This window comes from Eurosta solidaginis, chromosome 2, assembly GCF_040869045.1.
Source record: "Eurosta solidaginis isolate ZX-2024a chromosome 2, ASM4086904v1, whole genome shotgun sequence".
In the NCBI taxonomy this organism is placed as follows: domain Eukaryota; kingdom Metazoa; phylum Arthropoda; class Insecta; order Diptera; family Tephritidae; genus Eurosta; species Eurosta solidaginis.
The window spans coordinates 307212254-307229085 of NC_090320.1; the positions used below are offsets into that span (position 1 = coordinate 307212254).

The 16832-nt window shown below is 38.6% G+C and overlaps 2 protein-coding genes across 2 annotated transcripts in view; one reads left to right on the plus strand and one right to left on the minus strand.

Annotated features, from left to right (window-relative positions):
• Pino (Pinocchio) overlaps positions 1 to 7492 on the minus strand; it is a 73669-nt gene extending 66177 nt beyond the window's left edge. Inside the window, exons 1-2 of the mRNA XM_067768968.1 lie at positions 7121 to 7492; positions 6317 to 6539 (exon numbers count right to left, since the gene is read on the minus strand). Coding sequence (XP_067625069.1) covers positions 6317 to 6539 — 223 coding nt within the window. The 5' untranslated portion in view covers positions 7121 to 7492. The remainder of the gene's footprint in view (positions 1 to 6316; positions 6540 to 7120) is intronic.
• Positions 7493 to 9261: 1769 nt separating this feature from the next.
• Positions 9262 to 13890, plus strand: TBC1D23 (TBC1 domain family member 23). Its single transcript, XM_067768966.1, is given in 5 exon segments — positions 9262 to 9540; positions 10949 to 11840; positions 11953 to 12453; positions 12509 to 13051; positions 13053 to 13890. Coding segments are annotated over 5 exon segments (2118 nt in total). The 5' UTR covers positions 9262 to 9523; the 3' UTR covers positions 13218 to 13890.
• Positions 13891 to 16832: the final 2942 nt, after the last annotated feature.

The following is a 16832-nucleotide window of genomic DNA, read 5'->3' on the forward strand; positions in this document are numbered from 1 at the left end:
TACCAAAGTTTATATACTCTGTGTGCAAGGCAGCTGAGTATAACTTAAATTTATATGTATTTTTGTTATTTCAAATTACTAAAATCTTATTTTTTATTTACACGGCTCAGGTATAAATAGCGCCCACAAAATTAATCTGGTGTAGTTAATACTTAGAACGGAGTAGAAAAAGTTTTAAACTAAAAAAATGAATCCACGCTATCACTTCGCGCTGCTGGTCTTGCTTGGCTGCGTTTTGGCACATACGAATGCGCAATTTCGCGTTGCACATGGCCAAGATATACGAATAGAGCAAAGCCCACATTCGGTAGCAATATTTATTAAAGGCTGCTATTGTTGCGTTGGTTCCTTAGTCAATATGAACTCTGTGGTTACAGTTGCGCATGACATAGTAACGGAAGAACGGGATAAACTCGTCATTGAAGCTGGTGTTACCGATCTAAGTCAAATAAAAGCGGGGAAAGGGCAAAAACGCAAAGTGGCGGATATACATTATGATGTTGATTATTATAATCCCCAAACACTGTTTATGGATATAGCTGTGGTTAAAGTGGTTAGATCCTTTGAAGAGAATAATGTAGTAAAATCAATATTACTTTGCGGTCATCAATTAGAACTGGGCATGACGATGCAAGTTAGTGGATGGGGTATGAAAGCTCAAACTAGTAAGGTTCATTCTGATCGTCTCCAAACTACGTTTTTGAATATAGTAGACACGCTAGAATGTAAGACTGCATATGCGATGGTCTATGGGTTATATTTAGCAGAAACAATTATTTGTGCTGGATGTGGTGGAAAAGATGTGTGTTTTGGAGATTCTGGAGCAGGAGGCGTTCTGAATAACAAACTTTGTGCGGTGGTACAAGGTGGTTGTCGGGCCCCCATTTGCCGGGTACATATACAGATGTAACACATGTAAGAGTTCGAAACTTTATAACATCCAAAATGTTGTTATAAATTGATTGTTGAGTGGAATATCACCCTACTCGACTGAACGCAGAATTTCGAAACATTTTGAGATAGGAATTTTTGCTGCGAATAGTACTAACACTGTACATCGTAATATTGTTGCTGCGATCAGCAATAAGAGAACCATAATCCATGGCTGCAACGGAAGTTGTAGCCAAGAGGAAATGGGTACATGTATCCTCCTTTAAACCGACTGTCTTGGAGAAAAATGTTAAATATTTTGTTTCGAAACATGCTGGCATTGACAGTAGTCATCTTTTAATTTTATTTTATTTATTTATCAGTCTACAAATTAAACAATCATACAGACCAAATATACAGACACTTAATTTAAAGATAATATTAAACAGTATTTAATTAAACGCTAGACAATTTCAAATTCAAAACTTAGAAGTAAGTACACATGAGGGAGTTGTTTGCCCAGTAGGGGGCACATGTGAATTTATGAAATTGACAACAATAGAGCAAATTAACAGTAGCCACAATTTATACGCAATAAATTTGAGTACATACATACAAAAATAATGATCAAACCACAATTTTGCAAACAAGTTTCCAATAATTGGTACTTTCGTATTTGAAATAGAGGGTTGAACAATATTATCATGGTTTAGGGTTCTTTGCTTCATTTCATATTACAAATTTAATGTAGTTAAAAGATATTTTTGTACTAAGAAATGAGTCACAGGCGTCAGCATTTTTACAGTGTTTGTTAGTAGTTTTAACCGGTTGCAGTAGGGGGGACATTTTTTGAAGGATCCCACGGTGTTTTTTAAAGCAAAAATTGTTTCTGGACCAATTCAAGTTTGTCAGAATGAACCTGATAACGCTGATTCCAAATTATTGAAGCGTATTCCAAAATAGGCCTGACCAATGATATAAAAAGAGTTGTTGTAACGTATGGGTCATTGAATTCTTTACACCGTGAATTCGTGCCGTAAGCAGGTGAAAATCGATGTTCCGCTAGATAGCATGGAAAGCGTGAACTTTAAGCTCGGAGTCACCTCCGCTTTTAACGACCGCATTTTCAATCCCAACGGCTGGCCATCTGACGTCAATGGTTGTAGCAATAAGAACGCAAGTGTCTACTTCGAGAATGTCTCCGGTAGCGGCCTGCCGTTGTGAACGAATTTTGTAATTAAAATTTAAGTAACTTCCCGATAAGCTTGAAACTTGCAATATAGTTCAGAACCCGATGACAATGCAATAATAAGAAAAAAATCTTCGATAGGTGGCGCATGGATCAAAATATTTCAAAAAATCGTATTTGTGGTCCGATTTGGCTTTAAATGCGATTTGTGAAAAAACTAAGAAAGATAGTTTGTTCCATTGGAAAGAGCGTTAAATTTCCTATAAGAATCACTCAAAAAGTGAACACCGGTATTTTCGCACAATAGAGTCAGAGTTTCATGATTTCAGGCAAATATATTAATTAGTATAACGGGTTAGCGATTTGTGTCTCATAGCAATAAATTCTAATCGAACACGTTGAAGTGAAAAAAAATATAGGAGTAAACATTATAAATTGCTATCAAATACTATTTGACGCCTATTCAATAGCGAAAGGTGATATTTAAAATGTGCATAATAATTATTAAATACGCATAAAGGTAGTCCTTACACGATTAGATATTATTGCCCCAATTACATGTGCATCAGTTTTAAATTGTTTATTTGGCATTTTGTTTTGTGCTTGGCCGTGATTGTTTAGGTTTTTTGTTTTCCAACACTGATTTTAGCGATATATGTGTTTTGCGTAGTAGAAATCAGTTGCGAAAATCAATTTTTTTAGCTTTCGAAGTTTTGATCACCCTACAGACCCAAGGGGAGAACCTATGCAGAAACTATGTATATTTGATGTAATTTGTTTATAAATTTAGCTTTATTGGCGCATAGTTTCATAGGCCAATCAAAATAGTTTTTCAATTTCTATGCGCCATTGTGTTGGGAGACTTTGAGTGAAATGAGAAAGATAAAGAAATTGGATCACCACCACCAATTGGCGCTTAGCCGCCTAAGCGGTTTTGGCGTTGCGTAACAAGTCAGACCAGCAACAAATGTATCTGACAACATTTTGCGAAAACCAGGGGAGATCGGCCTTTTTGGAGCAGGTCTCTCGTCTGTTTCCAAATAAGTGTGCTGATTAGAATACTTTCCGTACTGGAGCGTCTTCATGCATTCCCATAACTTGACCTAGCTGTTGGCCTCACGGAGAGGACCATAAATCGTCGGCAGGACCTTTCTCCCGAACAATCCAAAGGGCCATCCCATGGACTCTCCATAGGGTCCATGATTCCGAGCCATACATCTGCGCAGCTACGATGAGAGATTAATAGATCATTATTGACAGTTGATTTATAAGATAACATTGCAGAGAAGACAGAAGAAGAAACTTCTGTGCACAAAATTGGAACATCTTTAAAAAAATTATACATATATGGTCCTTGGTACCCGAGGTCGGTTCCTCTAAAAAAAAAATTTGAGAAAACAAAGAAATTATAATATTTCACTATGGATTACACTAATAATCCCACTCCGATAGGATGACCAAGTGAAGAGCCGTATGGTACTCTTTGATGTTGCTAATTAGCTCCAGTTGACGAAACGAGCTGGCGAAGTTTAATAAACGACAAAAATTGGGTGAACAATTAAGCAGCAATCGAATGATGAAATCGTTTTTTTTTTTTTTTTTGTTTTTTTTTCAGAATCGAATCGAAAAAATCGAATCGAAACCAGCTCTATATTATACCTATTTCAGTCTCCCTTTTTCATTCTGTGGCGCTCGTGTTTAGTATTACGCTTTTATTATCCTTTACCCTATTGTTCTGTTTCTAATGTCATATTCGCATTATACGACGCGACCGTGAATGCGAAAATATATATTTGCAACATCTCTAGTACAAATATGATTTGTACAAAAATGGAGCATACTTTTAGGAATTTACGACCAGAATTATGTACACATACATCAATAAAATTGGCTCATGTCGTGTGTTAAGAGGTTCTATTAATGCTTTCTTTTTGTACTCTTTGTTAAAGGCATAGCATTGAAGCAATGCACCGAAATTTATTTGTACATTACTAATGTTGCTTATTTTTCTGGAAGTGATGTCACCTTGTTGGATCTTTTCAGCTTCCTCGCTTAAGTTTTCAAGTTTATTTCACAAAATATTTCGAACTGAATAAGGGGAACCTTTACCTAAATATTCAGCCTTTTTTCAGAGTGCCACGTGACCTAGTTTAAAAGTAGGAATTAAGAGTTCCAAATTAGGGTAATTTTTTTTACAGAAAACGCCATACGAGCTCACCTTTATAGTATGTGCGTTTGTTTCTTTGAGTAGCGCCATATAGCTATGTACACACATGCACATGGGTATGAAATGTGTGGCTGTACAACTTGAAGCAGACAATAAGTATGGATATGTACATAGGTATATAAGACTGCCTTTTCCCAGTGCTTTTATTATACACAATCCAACGTAAAATAGACGAACGTCAGGCAATTATGAAAGCAATTACATAGTCAAAGCATGAGAAGTTGAAATTAATCAGAATTGCAAAATTTGACACCAAAAGTGTGTATTGTGACCACAATTGATCGCCACATCAACAACAACAACAACCGCAACGGAAAGTACTAGCAATCAGCACATTTTTTGCAATTTCAGCGCAAATACTCGTTCAATGGCCATGGTCAAAATATGCTACATATATATGTGGATATGTATGTATGAGTGTATATTAGGCTGGGTCGAAAGAGTTTCCTTAGTTGAGAAGCTTTATTTTTCCTTTCAATGTCCTATCATACCGAAGGTCCTGTTAAAAAATTTCAAGGTAAAAACGACTGCAAATTAAATATATTGGAAGAAAATTAAAAAACTTCTGAAGTACCACTAAAAGCAACTTCGTTACATACGTATTAAGAGATGTTATTTCTTATAAGGCAATGCTAACCTACGTTAGCTGACTCTAGCATTATAAAACTACAGGTGAAGCAAAATAAAGCTTTGCGGTTCATCCTGAAAAAACGATATGACACTCCAATACATGAAATGCTTAATAGCCTAAATTGGCTGAATGTAAAACAACTCACTGTTTATTACACTTTAAAATTTATACATAATATCAAACTAGGTAAGCTCGGAATTTTAACGACCGCGTGTTATATAATAATGAGGTCCATGCTTATCAAACGAGAAATAGAAACAATTTTCTGATTTTAATAATCGGGGATTGCCCATATTGCTTTTTTAAATGTATGAAAACATTTATTTGAAGCAATTTTTATAATTTATTTAATAATTTGGGAAAAATTTTCCCAAATTATTAAAAAAGAAACAATTTTCATTTGCCAGCTGTAAGATCGGAATTCGAAATAAAAAATATATATTACGATGGATTAAGAGAATACAACGAGCTACCAAATGATATAAAACAATGTCGAAATAGCAATCAATTTAAGAAATTATTGTTCAACTACTGCAAAACAATGCCTTTTAGATAATTTAATGATGTAAACACAAAAATCAATTGCAATAATATAAAGAGATCTCATAGATGTAATTTTAGAAATTTAAGAAATTAAGGCTACAAGACTGTAAATAAATAAATTCAAACAATCATTTGAGCGGCCGAGATGTGCATCACAGCACTATGGAGACATTTTGCCAGCAAACAGAGAAATAACTAAAGCGCCAAATACACGACACGAACATTTCCGCGAACATTCCCGTTATGTCATGTTTCTGCGACCTTTTCTGTCGTGTATGGTGGTGTTTGCCAGTTCGCGCAAATGGTCGTGCGTGTATGGCGAAATAGCTCATAATCGTAGTAATTTCTGAACGGAACAGACGTGCGCGGAAAAGTAAAAAGGACAATAAAAAATTTCTGAGTGAATTTATTGAAATGTATAAATCTTTGCCATCATTGTGGCAAGTAAAAAGCAAAGATTATTGTAATAGAATTAAAAAGAATAATGATTATGCGACTTTAATCGAAAAATTAAAAGAAGTAGATCCTGATGCCACCTGATGTCCGTATTCATCGCTGTCTGAAAGAGAACTAATGTTCGGCCAAAAGTTCGTATGGTGTATGGCCAAAGCTGCGACCAAGATTGCGGAATGTTCGCGGAAATGTTCGTGTCGTGTATTTGGCGCTTAACTAAAATAGCCATAGCAACTGCAAATATGGTAGCCAAAAGGTGCAATATTTTATGCAACAGTTGCCCTTACATAAGTTGTAACATTTGCAGTTTTTAACAAATTACCTTATCATATTTGCTATAAACATTTGTATGTACATATTTTTTATATCTGACCGGAAGGGTATTGTATTTTATTGGACTCACCTTTTACATTTAATGCATTTAAACTGACATTTGTAGCTGAACCAGTTACTAAGCCCGATGGTGGAGCAACAATGTTAGCTGAAGACACCGTCATTCCATTGGTATTAAGAACGTTTCCAACATTTGGAGAAATACCACAAAAATCGGGATCATCAGCATCGAAAAGAACATTATCCTCCCACTCGGTGACTACACTTACATTTGAAATAGGACGGGTTTTCATCTAAAAAGCAAAAATCTGTTAATAATAATACATATGTATAATGAATTCACGATATAAGATTAAATGCGAAATGATAAGGTCTATATACATAAAAAATAATCCATATTTTTGCAATGAAGATTTCATACTTAGATATTTAGGCTTGTGGCTTAACGTGTTTTTAAAGATGTTTATCAGCCTTAGAGCATGGAACCAAAAGTAACTTTGAGTTAACATTTGGCTGCGAATTTTGTTTGAGTGTATACACTGCATGCGTACACAAAATGATGCAAATACATGTACCTACATAAATGTATAATTTATTTTATGACAGGATTTGAACTTGCCACAGACACCATAAATACACATTGGGGCAAACATAGTCGTCGGCATACAGCCAACACATTTTGCATTATTACTCGCTAGACACATGCGCATATGTGTATACCTGTGGTTGACGGTGTAGTATTTGTTGGTTTTTTGCTTATAGAGAAACCATGAATTGAGATTGCAGAAATCTTTACACATCTACATAAGCCCATGCATCTACCTTTTTTAATAGAGAAAATCAATAAATCAAGTATTTAATAAATCTGATTTACCTTCCAAAATGCTTCTTTATCGCTTCTGTTGCTAACTTCGCAGGTATTGTTATCCACTAATGTAGAATTCTTTGTAATTTATTTGTATTCGATATGTACAAATTATTTCAATTTTGATGATTTAGGTTCAACGAAACTGAAGCGTGCAAAATTACCACCAAACTTCAGTCAACAAAATCAATGCGAATTCTCACAGCAACTGCACAAAAACTGCATCCATGAAGTCCATTCTCTTATTCAACCAAATTAAATGAATGGAAATGAAAAGTTTTGCAAAGTGAAAAATTATTCTTTTTCAACGCAAAATATGCAAATACTTTGGCAAATTACTTGAAAAGGTGCAATAAATCTTACAAATGACACGACTATTCAATTTCATTTGGCAAAAAACAACCGATACAAATTTACGAAATCAACAACAAAACTCAAAAAAGTTGCCAATATCAAAGTTGCATTTTTTGGTAATATTGGAAGAAATGAACTCAGTCTGCTTTAAGGCTCTTTTACAGGAGCTGATTTTCTGGCGGATCTTTGATGTTCAATGGTCCGACTATCAATTGCCCAATCGAATATATCCGTAGCGGAAACAGGGGTGATTCTTTACTTTAGCTCACAACTACTAAAACTCGTCCAAAATACGCGTTTTGGACCCAGGACCACGAATCCGAAAGCGGAAATTGAAAATTTTATTTCTGTCAAGAGATATTTCCAAAAAACCGAAAATGGACAGGGAGCGCTCCGAAACCGGGGTGGGATGCATAGCTTTTTTGCGCATAACACCTTTCTGCATTGGCGGCCTTCGGCCGCGCTTATAAAAAATTACCCTGAGTGGGCCCAACACCGGTTTGGATAACAAAACTTTATCAGCGCAAAACACTTGTTTACCCACAGTTTTTCTTGTACAACAAAATCATCAAAATTACAACAACCACATGAAAATTTTAAAATTTGTTTAGAAATATCTCCGAAAAGAAATAAAATTGCCAATTTCCGCTTTCGGATTCGCGATCCTGGGTTCAAAGCGCGTCGTCCCGATATTTTTGGACGAGTTTTAGCAGTTGTGAGCTAAAGTAATGAATTACTGGAACGGGAAGTGGACATGAAGGGCAAAAAGTGATACGCAGGTATTTGTACATCACCCGTAATTAATCAAAAAATATTTAATAGTTCCGTACTTATATAGGAAATTCTTTACTTTAGCTTACAACTCATCCGAAATATTGGGAGTAAGGCTGAGTAACACAGCACTGTGCTGTGTTATTGTGTTAACACACAGTAATGTGCGGCACGCACACGCACACTTATCGATTAATTTATAACACAGTGGCACACTCGATGGCACAAAGCTGACTGTGCAATGCCGCTCAAACTGGTAAATGCTCATAACACAGTAACACGCTCTATAGCACAGAGGATGACACTCAGATCGTAAGTGCACATACATAGATAGTCCATTGTGCTTGTGTGTTGATTGTATTGCTTTCCAATGACACTTCACTCAAAACATATTTATACACATGATACAAATATTACAAGATAAAACTGGTGAGAGGATAATGACATTTAAAAAGATTTTAAAATTCTCACTGCGCTCTCAAAATTTTTATTTTATTTTTGTTTTTTCATAAAAAATGGTGTCCACAGGGGCACTTACTATCCTCTTGACCAGATGATATGACTTTGAAAAATTGGAGTATGAAAGAAGATAAATGTTGCCATGATTTACTCTTCTAAATGGCGTCAAACGTGGCGTTAGAGGTAAGTAACACAGTACTGTGCTCTGATATTGTGCATACACTCATATCGACTTTCGATAATCAGTTATAACACAATTGTGTCAACACAATGTGTTAACACTGCAAAGTGTGCCTGTGCTACTGCGTTAACACTCAAAAAATAGTGTCATTACCCACCACTAATCGGGAGAGGTTTCGGCAATAGTCTAGTTGACGGCAATGATGACGTTGACGTGTCGACTGCTAATACGCTACCAAAAATATCGAGAGAGGTGTCAAAACACGCGTATTAATCTGGAGAACAATAATCCGAAGGCGGAAAAGAAAAATTGATTCTTGGTGTGGAATCGAAAATTTTATGTGTGCTGGCCTTAACTACTTGACACATTGCTTTTGGAATGTCAACGAAAGCGAATTGCTATAGAAAAAAGTTATGAAAAAGTCTGGATAAAGTAAATATTCGTAAGCTTTGAAAAAATTTGTAAAGAAAACAAATATTTGGAAAAATTAATAGTTTGTCCCTTTTCGGTGGGCTTTTGCGATGTAAGTGTTAAATGAAAAGACTGAAAGGAGCTTATTGTAAGGTGTAAAAGAGATATTTAAAAACAAATCTTAAAAATAGCAAAACGGTATTCTGTTGTGACTGTGTGTTGACAATATTGATAAAATGGATGATAATTTGTGGTAAGTTCCTTCCAAAACTACCATAGGTCTGGGCTAAAACTGCCTCCGCTCCCTTTTAATTATTAACTTTTCAATTTGAAACGACGTGTCGCTTTTGTAATCTTGTTACCTGGCGGCTTGTTGTTTTTGTTGGAGTATGTATATATGCACACTCCAACGTCATTCGTCACCGATCTACCTGCAGCTTGCAGTATATGCATATATGAATGAATGTTGCGACTGGTATCACAATGTCTTATCTTGAGAGCTGATTCAATCGTCCAAGTTTTTTTCTTCTACATTAAATTGTTAACGATTGGGTAATTCAAATACGACAGCATGACACTGCTAATACGCGTCCAAAAATATCGAGAGAGGTGTCAAACGACGCGCCTTGACATCAGTATTAATAATCCGAAACCGGAAAATAAAAATTTTAACTCGGTCAAAAGATATGGTAGTAGTGCAGTTTATGGTACCCACAGAAATTTGGGCCAAGATTTTCGAGTGAGGTATCAAAAGACGCGTAATTATCTCGAGAACAATAATCCGAAGGCGGTAAAGAAAAATTTTATCTCTGTCCGGAGATATTTGCAGTTGAAGCCGGCGTTTTTAATGTGGTTGTTGTTGTGTTTATACCCACACAAAATTTTGTGCATCACCGTGGCGGTAGTCACGGTTATACCACACACCCGGACTTGGCATGGCGTAGCCCAGGGTTATTTTTTATAAGCGCGGCCGAAGGCCGCCAACGCAGAAAGGTGTTCTGCACAAAAATACTATAGATCCCACCCCCGGTTTCGGAGGGACCCGCGGGTCTTTTTTCGGTTTTTCGTTAATATCTTTTGAACGCGTAAAAAAATTTATTTCCGCTTTCGTATTCTTGATCTAGACGTGAATACGCGTCTTTTTATACCTCACTCGAAAATTTTGGCCCAAATTTGGGTGGGTACCGTAAACTGCACTATTACCAAAGATATTAATGAAAAACCGAAAAAGACCCGCGGGTCCCTCCGAAACCGGGGCTGAAATCCATAGTATTTTTGCGCAGAACACCTTTCTGCGTTGGCGGTCTTTGGCCGCGCTAATAAAAAATAACCCTGGGCTACGCCATGCCAAGTCCGGGTGTGTGGTATAACCGTGGCAACCGCCACGGTGATGTCCTTCTGCGCTCACAATTTTTTTTGTGGGTGCGCTTACAACAACAACAACATGAAAATCGCCAACTTCAACTGCAAATATCTCCGGGCAGAGATAAAATTTGTATTTTCCGGTTTCGGATTATTGCTGTCGAGATTAATACGCGTCTTTTGACATCTCTTTCGATATTTTTGGACGCGTATTAGCAGTGTCATGCTGTCGTATAGAATTCCCAACGATTGTTTGCAGGCTTTTTCTTTTCACTATTTAACACATTTTTTAATTTCAGGTTGATTGAATTGGAAGCAGCTCTATTAGATGACTGCAATGTCAATGACATTTATGCAATTTGTCATGGTAAGGCCATACCTGAGGCTCTGCGTCCTGATGTTTGGCAAGTATGCCTAGATGTTCGGCATAAAAGCGACCAAATGTCGCTCTTCAATGAAATTTACGATTTACCTTTTCAAAATACACTACGAGAAGACTGTCAAGTAGTCGTTGAACGTATTGGCAACGATGACGAAGACAAGGTTTCCGTTATATCGGATTTGGAATCAATTCTTACATTTTATTGTAAAAATCGTAATCTTCAGTATGAAAGTGACAATGGATGGATTGAATTATTGTTGCCATTGCTGGCACTAAAGCTAAATCGCTCTGATACATATAATCTATTTGAAGCTATCCGCGATACATATATCCCAAAGGGCTGCAAACCGAAAGGCAATGTGTTTCATGTATTTCGTTTACTTATACTGTATCATGATCCGGAATTATGTACTATGTTGGATACAAAGAAAGTGACGCCAGACTTGTACTCTATGCAATGGTTTCGATGTCTATTTGCTTCAAGTTGTAGTCTGTCTGTAATTCTCTCCATGTGGGATTTATATTTTCAACACGCCGACCCTTTTATGGTATTCTTCCTAGCATTAATTATACTTGTCAATGGACGTGATCAAATATTAGCAATGAAAGATGAAACACGAGAGGAGTTGATTAAATTTCTTTCAAATATGCCTTGTGCTTTGGAACCAGACGATGTTGTGGATTTTTGTTCACTTGCTCAATATTACTCGATTAAGACACCAAGCTCGTTTAAAACAGACTTTTTAAAGGCACTTTACGGTTCACAAAGTGAGAAAGGTGCACGAAGTGAACCATGTACCGTGTCGCAAGTGAGTCATTTAATTAGTTTAGCTGAATGCTTTCACATACATTAATTAAAGTACTTAGCTTTTCATATGTCCACATATCAAATAAATATTACCGCCTTTCTAATATTTCCAGGCATTATGTCTTCCAGTTTCGGTTTATGAATTAGTGGAAAATTCTTCTATGGAATTGACTTCGCCGGATGCAGTGCGTTTCTTTTTGGTTGATTGCCGTCCAGCCGAACAATATAATGCCGGACATTTATCTACAGCATTTCATCTTGATTGTAATTTAATGCTGCAAGAGCCCATCGCTTTCTCAACAGCAGTTCAAGGTTTATTGAATGCTCAGCGGCAAGCCATTGAAGCGAATTCCAATGCAGGAGGTGAACACCTCTGTTTTATGGGAAGTGGACGTATGGAAGAGGATCAATATACACATATGGTTGTTGCTTCATTTTTACAAAAAAATACACAATACGTATCGTTGCTAACTGGAGGTTATACGGCCATTCATGATTATTTTGGCGATCATATGGCTGATTGTCTAGAGGACCACGATCTCAAAAAATGTATTGTATGCTCGAAAAATGGCGTTGAATTAAGAAATTCAGGACGACCGGGCCAAACACAACAGGTAACATTTATAGTCTTGCAATGTATTCTATTTTTCACTTATGTTGTTTTTTTAGACACGACGAGACTCTCAACGACCAACGTCTGATATATTTAGCAGATTTTCTGCCGTAATGAAAATTAAATCTGCCGAAGTGAAAGACAAGCTTTTCGATATCATCACTAATCCTACAAACGGTGCTAACACCAACGTTGGTAATCATAATGGTGGGAGTGTAACAAATCAGATGGCATTTCAGGATCGTCATGTCTCTGCTGCCGAGCGAAATGGAAAGCGGTATCGAAATGTGGCACCTGTCTTTAGTATTGACGATGACAACGATGACCAGTATAATGATAATGAAGTAAAAAATTCTCCTGAGATGGCCAGCTCTAAGCTGCCTGGTGATGCCAAAGAGTTTGTTAATTTAACACAGTACTTAAAATCGCCAGACATCATAAATGCATTCCGTTGTCAAGAAGTGCATATGAATGGTTACATGTATGATAGTCATTTAATTATTACCCCATCATATTTGATTGTATTGCGTGAACTGGGGCGTGGGCAAGCTCAAATAATTGTACGACGTCCACTGTCAAGCATAGTAAAAATAACAGCAAAAAAAACGTCACCGTGACTTGATTACATTCAAATATGGATTTCCAGATGGTGATGGTCTGCTTATAACTGACATGGATCGTTTCCTTATACCTAATGCTAGTGAAGCAACCGCAATAGTTTCAAAACATATTGTCCAAACACTTGACGGGAATAAATTAGCGTAATATAACTAACTGACTTATTGTATGACTATGAATGGTATACCATAAGTTTTCTTTATGTTGTAAAAAAAACACACAAATTTTGATTGTATAGGTGCAACGCAATGGCGATGAATACATTTGTATAAAAAATCGAAATGACATCTGTGGACAACCTTCACGCTTTCACTTTTCATTATTATAGCATCTTGCGAAACTAGAACCTTGCAAGTGATTTAAGAGTGCCTCCCTATTTTAGTTTTTGCCCTAAATGCAACAGAAAAATAATTAAAAATAATAATGTAAAAGACAGAATTAGATATGCTGAGTGGCGTTATGATGCTTTAACAACATTAAGGATATATTAGAAATAATACCCTCAATATATGTATAAAACAATGTGTGCAATTTTTACAAGTACCCTTTTTTATTTTACTCTCAAAACGCAGACTTTTGTTTGTTAATTAAGAATCTAGTTTTTCTTTTACCTTCAACTAAAGGCCAGTTAGATCTCTCATATGGCCAAGAATGAACAGTAAAATTAATGAATGTTTAACTTTGTTAACAAAAAATAATCCCATATGTACCAATTATTCCAGTGAAATAAATATATGTATGAACGGAATGCAAAGATACTAAGCTTAACTAACAAGAGTAGAGTAGAAGTAGCCAAATAAAGGAAACATGTTGTCTTTTACTGGATTTTTCTTTACTTATGTTAGGTTTAGTTAACCACGAAGTGTTTGCAAAAATTAACTTAATTTTAGAGTCCAAAACAAAAGTAAAATTTTGACTCTGGCTTGGGTGGTATCTATTTTTTCTGAGAACGACTACAGCAAACATTTTAATTGCTACGATTTCTTTTGGTTGGCGCAAGGTTGCCCAAATGGCGGATGGTTCGAAAGTAGTGGACGGAGTAGGGTCTGATGTATAGTGTGCTGATCCGGAAATACACAGATTCTACAAGCTGCCAGATCACTGTAGAGTTTTTCAGCGGAAGTAGTAGCCGTAACCAAAGCAGCAGAAACACTGGAAGAAAATATCTTAAACTGCAGCCGCGTTAATTTTTATATTGTCAGCGAAGCACCAGTTAAGGCAATAATCTCGCATAGCACAGCATATTAAAGTGTGTTACAGTGTAAACAGTCTCTGGAAAGAATCGGGATCTAAAAAGGGCGCATCTTATTCCCCCCTTTTTTCCGGCAGCAATCGTGTAGGTCAGGGAAACAGAATCCTACTCCCTACCACCTTTTGCCGCTTCCCAAGGCAGTCGGTTCTATGTACCGGAGCGACTCGGGATTTTTCCCGACCAAGGACTGTCATTTCAGTGTGACCCCATTTAATTTGTTTCGTCCCTCCCACAAATTGTCATCCTCCCAGCAGCTCCTTGCAGCAGGACTGCTCCATATTCTCTTACTCCGGGAAGGCATCGAATCCAATCCGGGTCCGTCTCCTGACCCCGGTCCTGGGAAATGGTTTTGCTGCATCTGCCGGAAAAGAATATTTTTAGGACGGTCATACTCTGTTCAGTGTGTCTCGTGCAAGGGATGGTTGCATCGGACAGGTTGTTCTGGGCTTGATCCCAAAACCCGACGTCCACGTAACTTTTATAAATCTTTTGTGGCTCCTTGCTGTTCACGCCCAATGGCGTCCCGTAGTCTACGCCTTAGCGCCCCCCCCCCCCCCCCCCCCCCTACTATCCAGCAGCCCCGCTGCTCAGCAAGCCACAACAAGTACCCGCTGCTGCTCGCACCCCACGGCGCCAACAACTCAAACAGCTGATACCACTCATAACTACTACCTTCGTAGTAGAGTTGGTAGCAATGCTGAGCATCAGCCCCTGCCCCCGTCTTCTCCCCCCTCTTTTCCGGCAGCAATCGTGCAGGTCAGGGAAACAGACTCTTAGTCCCTACCTCCGTTTGCACCGTCTGCCAGCACAGAATATATAGGTTTGCAACATCCGCCCAATGCAGCTCCTGCCTTGGGTGGTGCCACTTTCCCAGATGTTCTGATCTCCGCGACGGCAACCCCCCGACGGGTTTCATCGCGCCATGTTGCCGGGTCGCAAACCCAAATCATCCGGGTACCCCAATGCTTGCCCAAGGACGCCCAGTACCAGGGCCACAACAGCAATTGCGTCCTGGCCTTCCACAACCCAGGCGTAGTCACCCGTCACTTACCCCCAGAGTGGCGACGTCTCCCCTTATGCACTTCAGAATCCTGCAGTTAAACTGTAATGGACTAACTGGGAAGATTACGGAGATAGTCGATTTCATGAAGCGGCACAACATTCGCATTGCTGCGATTCAAGAGACTAAACTCACAGCAAGATCTGCATTGCAGACCTGCTCTGGGTATAACGTCCACAGGAAAGACCGCGAGAGCGGAAATGGAGGCGGTCTCGCGTTTATCATACACCACTCTGTGCAATATTATATATTTGATCCTGGCATCGACCGCAGGGACAATGTCTTAGAACGTCAAGGCCTATTCTGTCCGGTCAGGCGATGCAAACCTAGAAATCATCAACATCTACATCCCTCCTGCCACCTGTTGCCCCAGTGGATACCGCCCTAATATCAGGGCCTTACTCACTGGCAACAATCGCATTATCTTAGGTGATTTCAATGCCCATCATGATCTATGGCATTCAAACTTGCGGGCGGACAGTAGGGGTGAGATGTTGGCGGATCAAATATAAGAAACGACGTTCTGCACAATAAACGGAGACGCCCCCACACGTATGGTAGGAAGCTGTCACAGCTCGCCAGATATCTCAATCGTGAGCGCAGAACTCGTAAACTGCGTCAACTGGCAGCCGATGGTAACATTGGCATCCGACCACCTGCCCATACTTATTTCGCTTGAGCGTACCGCCGACTTCATCGTCACTGAAAAACGCACTTTCATAAACTTCAAAAAAGGAAGAATATAAATCCTTTACAGGCAGCCGCTTTGCTGTTCTCCCTATCCCGACTGATGCCCGCCAAGGGGAGCGCGCCTTCCGTAAGGTCATTAAATCCGCCTCGGCACATTCCATTCCCGCCGGGAGAATTCCCGAAATCCGGCCCCACTTCCCGGCGGAGGCCGCAAACTTAGCGAGAGAACGTGACCTTATAAGACAGCTTGATCCAGGCGACCCCCAAATAAGGGATATAAACCAACGCATCAGATTGCTTGTGGATGAACACAAGCGGGCGAAATGGGAGGAGCACCTAAGAAGTTGTAACCTCTCTACCGGTGTGGGTAAACTTTGGTCCACCGTAAAGTCCCTATCGAATCCGACTAAGCACAAAGACAAAGTTTCCATCGCCTTTGGCGACAAAGTGCTGTCGGACGCGAAAAAAAGCGCGAGCGCTTTCTGCCGGTAATATATAATGCATCCTACGGTCGACAAAGATAGACGGAGAGCCAATAGACACGCACATAAACACAAATTCAGCGCTTCACCAATCACCATCACCGCTAAAGAGGTTGAGGACGCCATTGGTCGTGCTAAACCATCCAAAGCAGTGGGCCCAGACGGCATAGCCATGCCGATGCTTAAAAGCCTAGGGAAAGAGGGTTCCAAATATTTAGCGCATGTCTTCAATCTGTCTCTTTCCACCTTTGTCATACCTGAGAAATGGAAAATGGCCA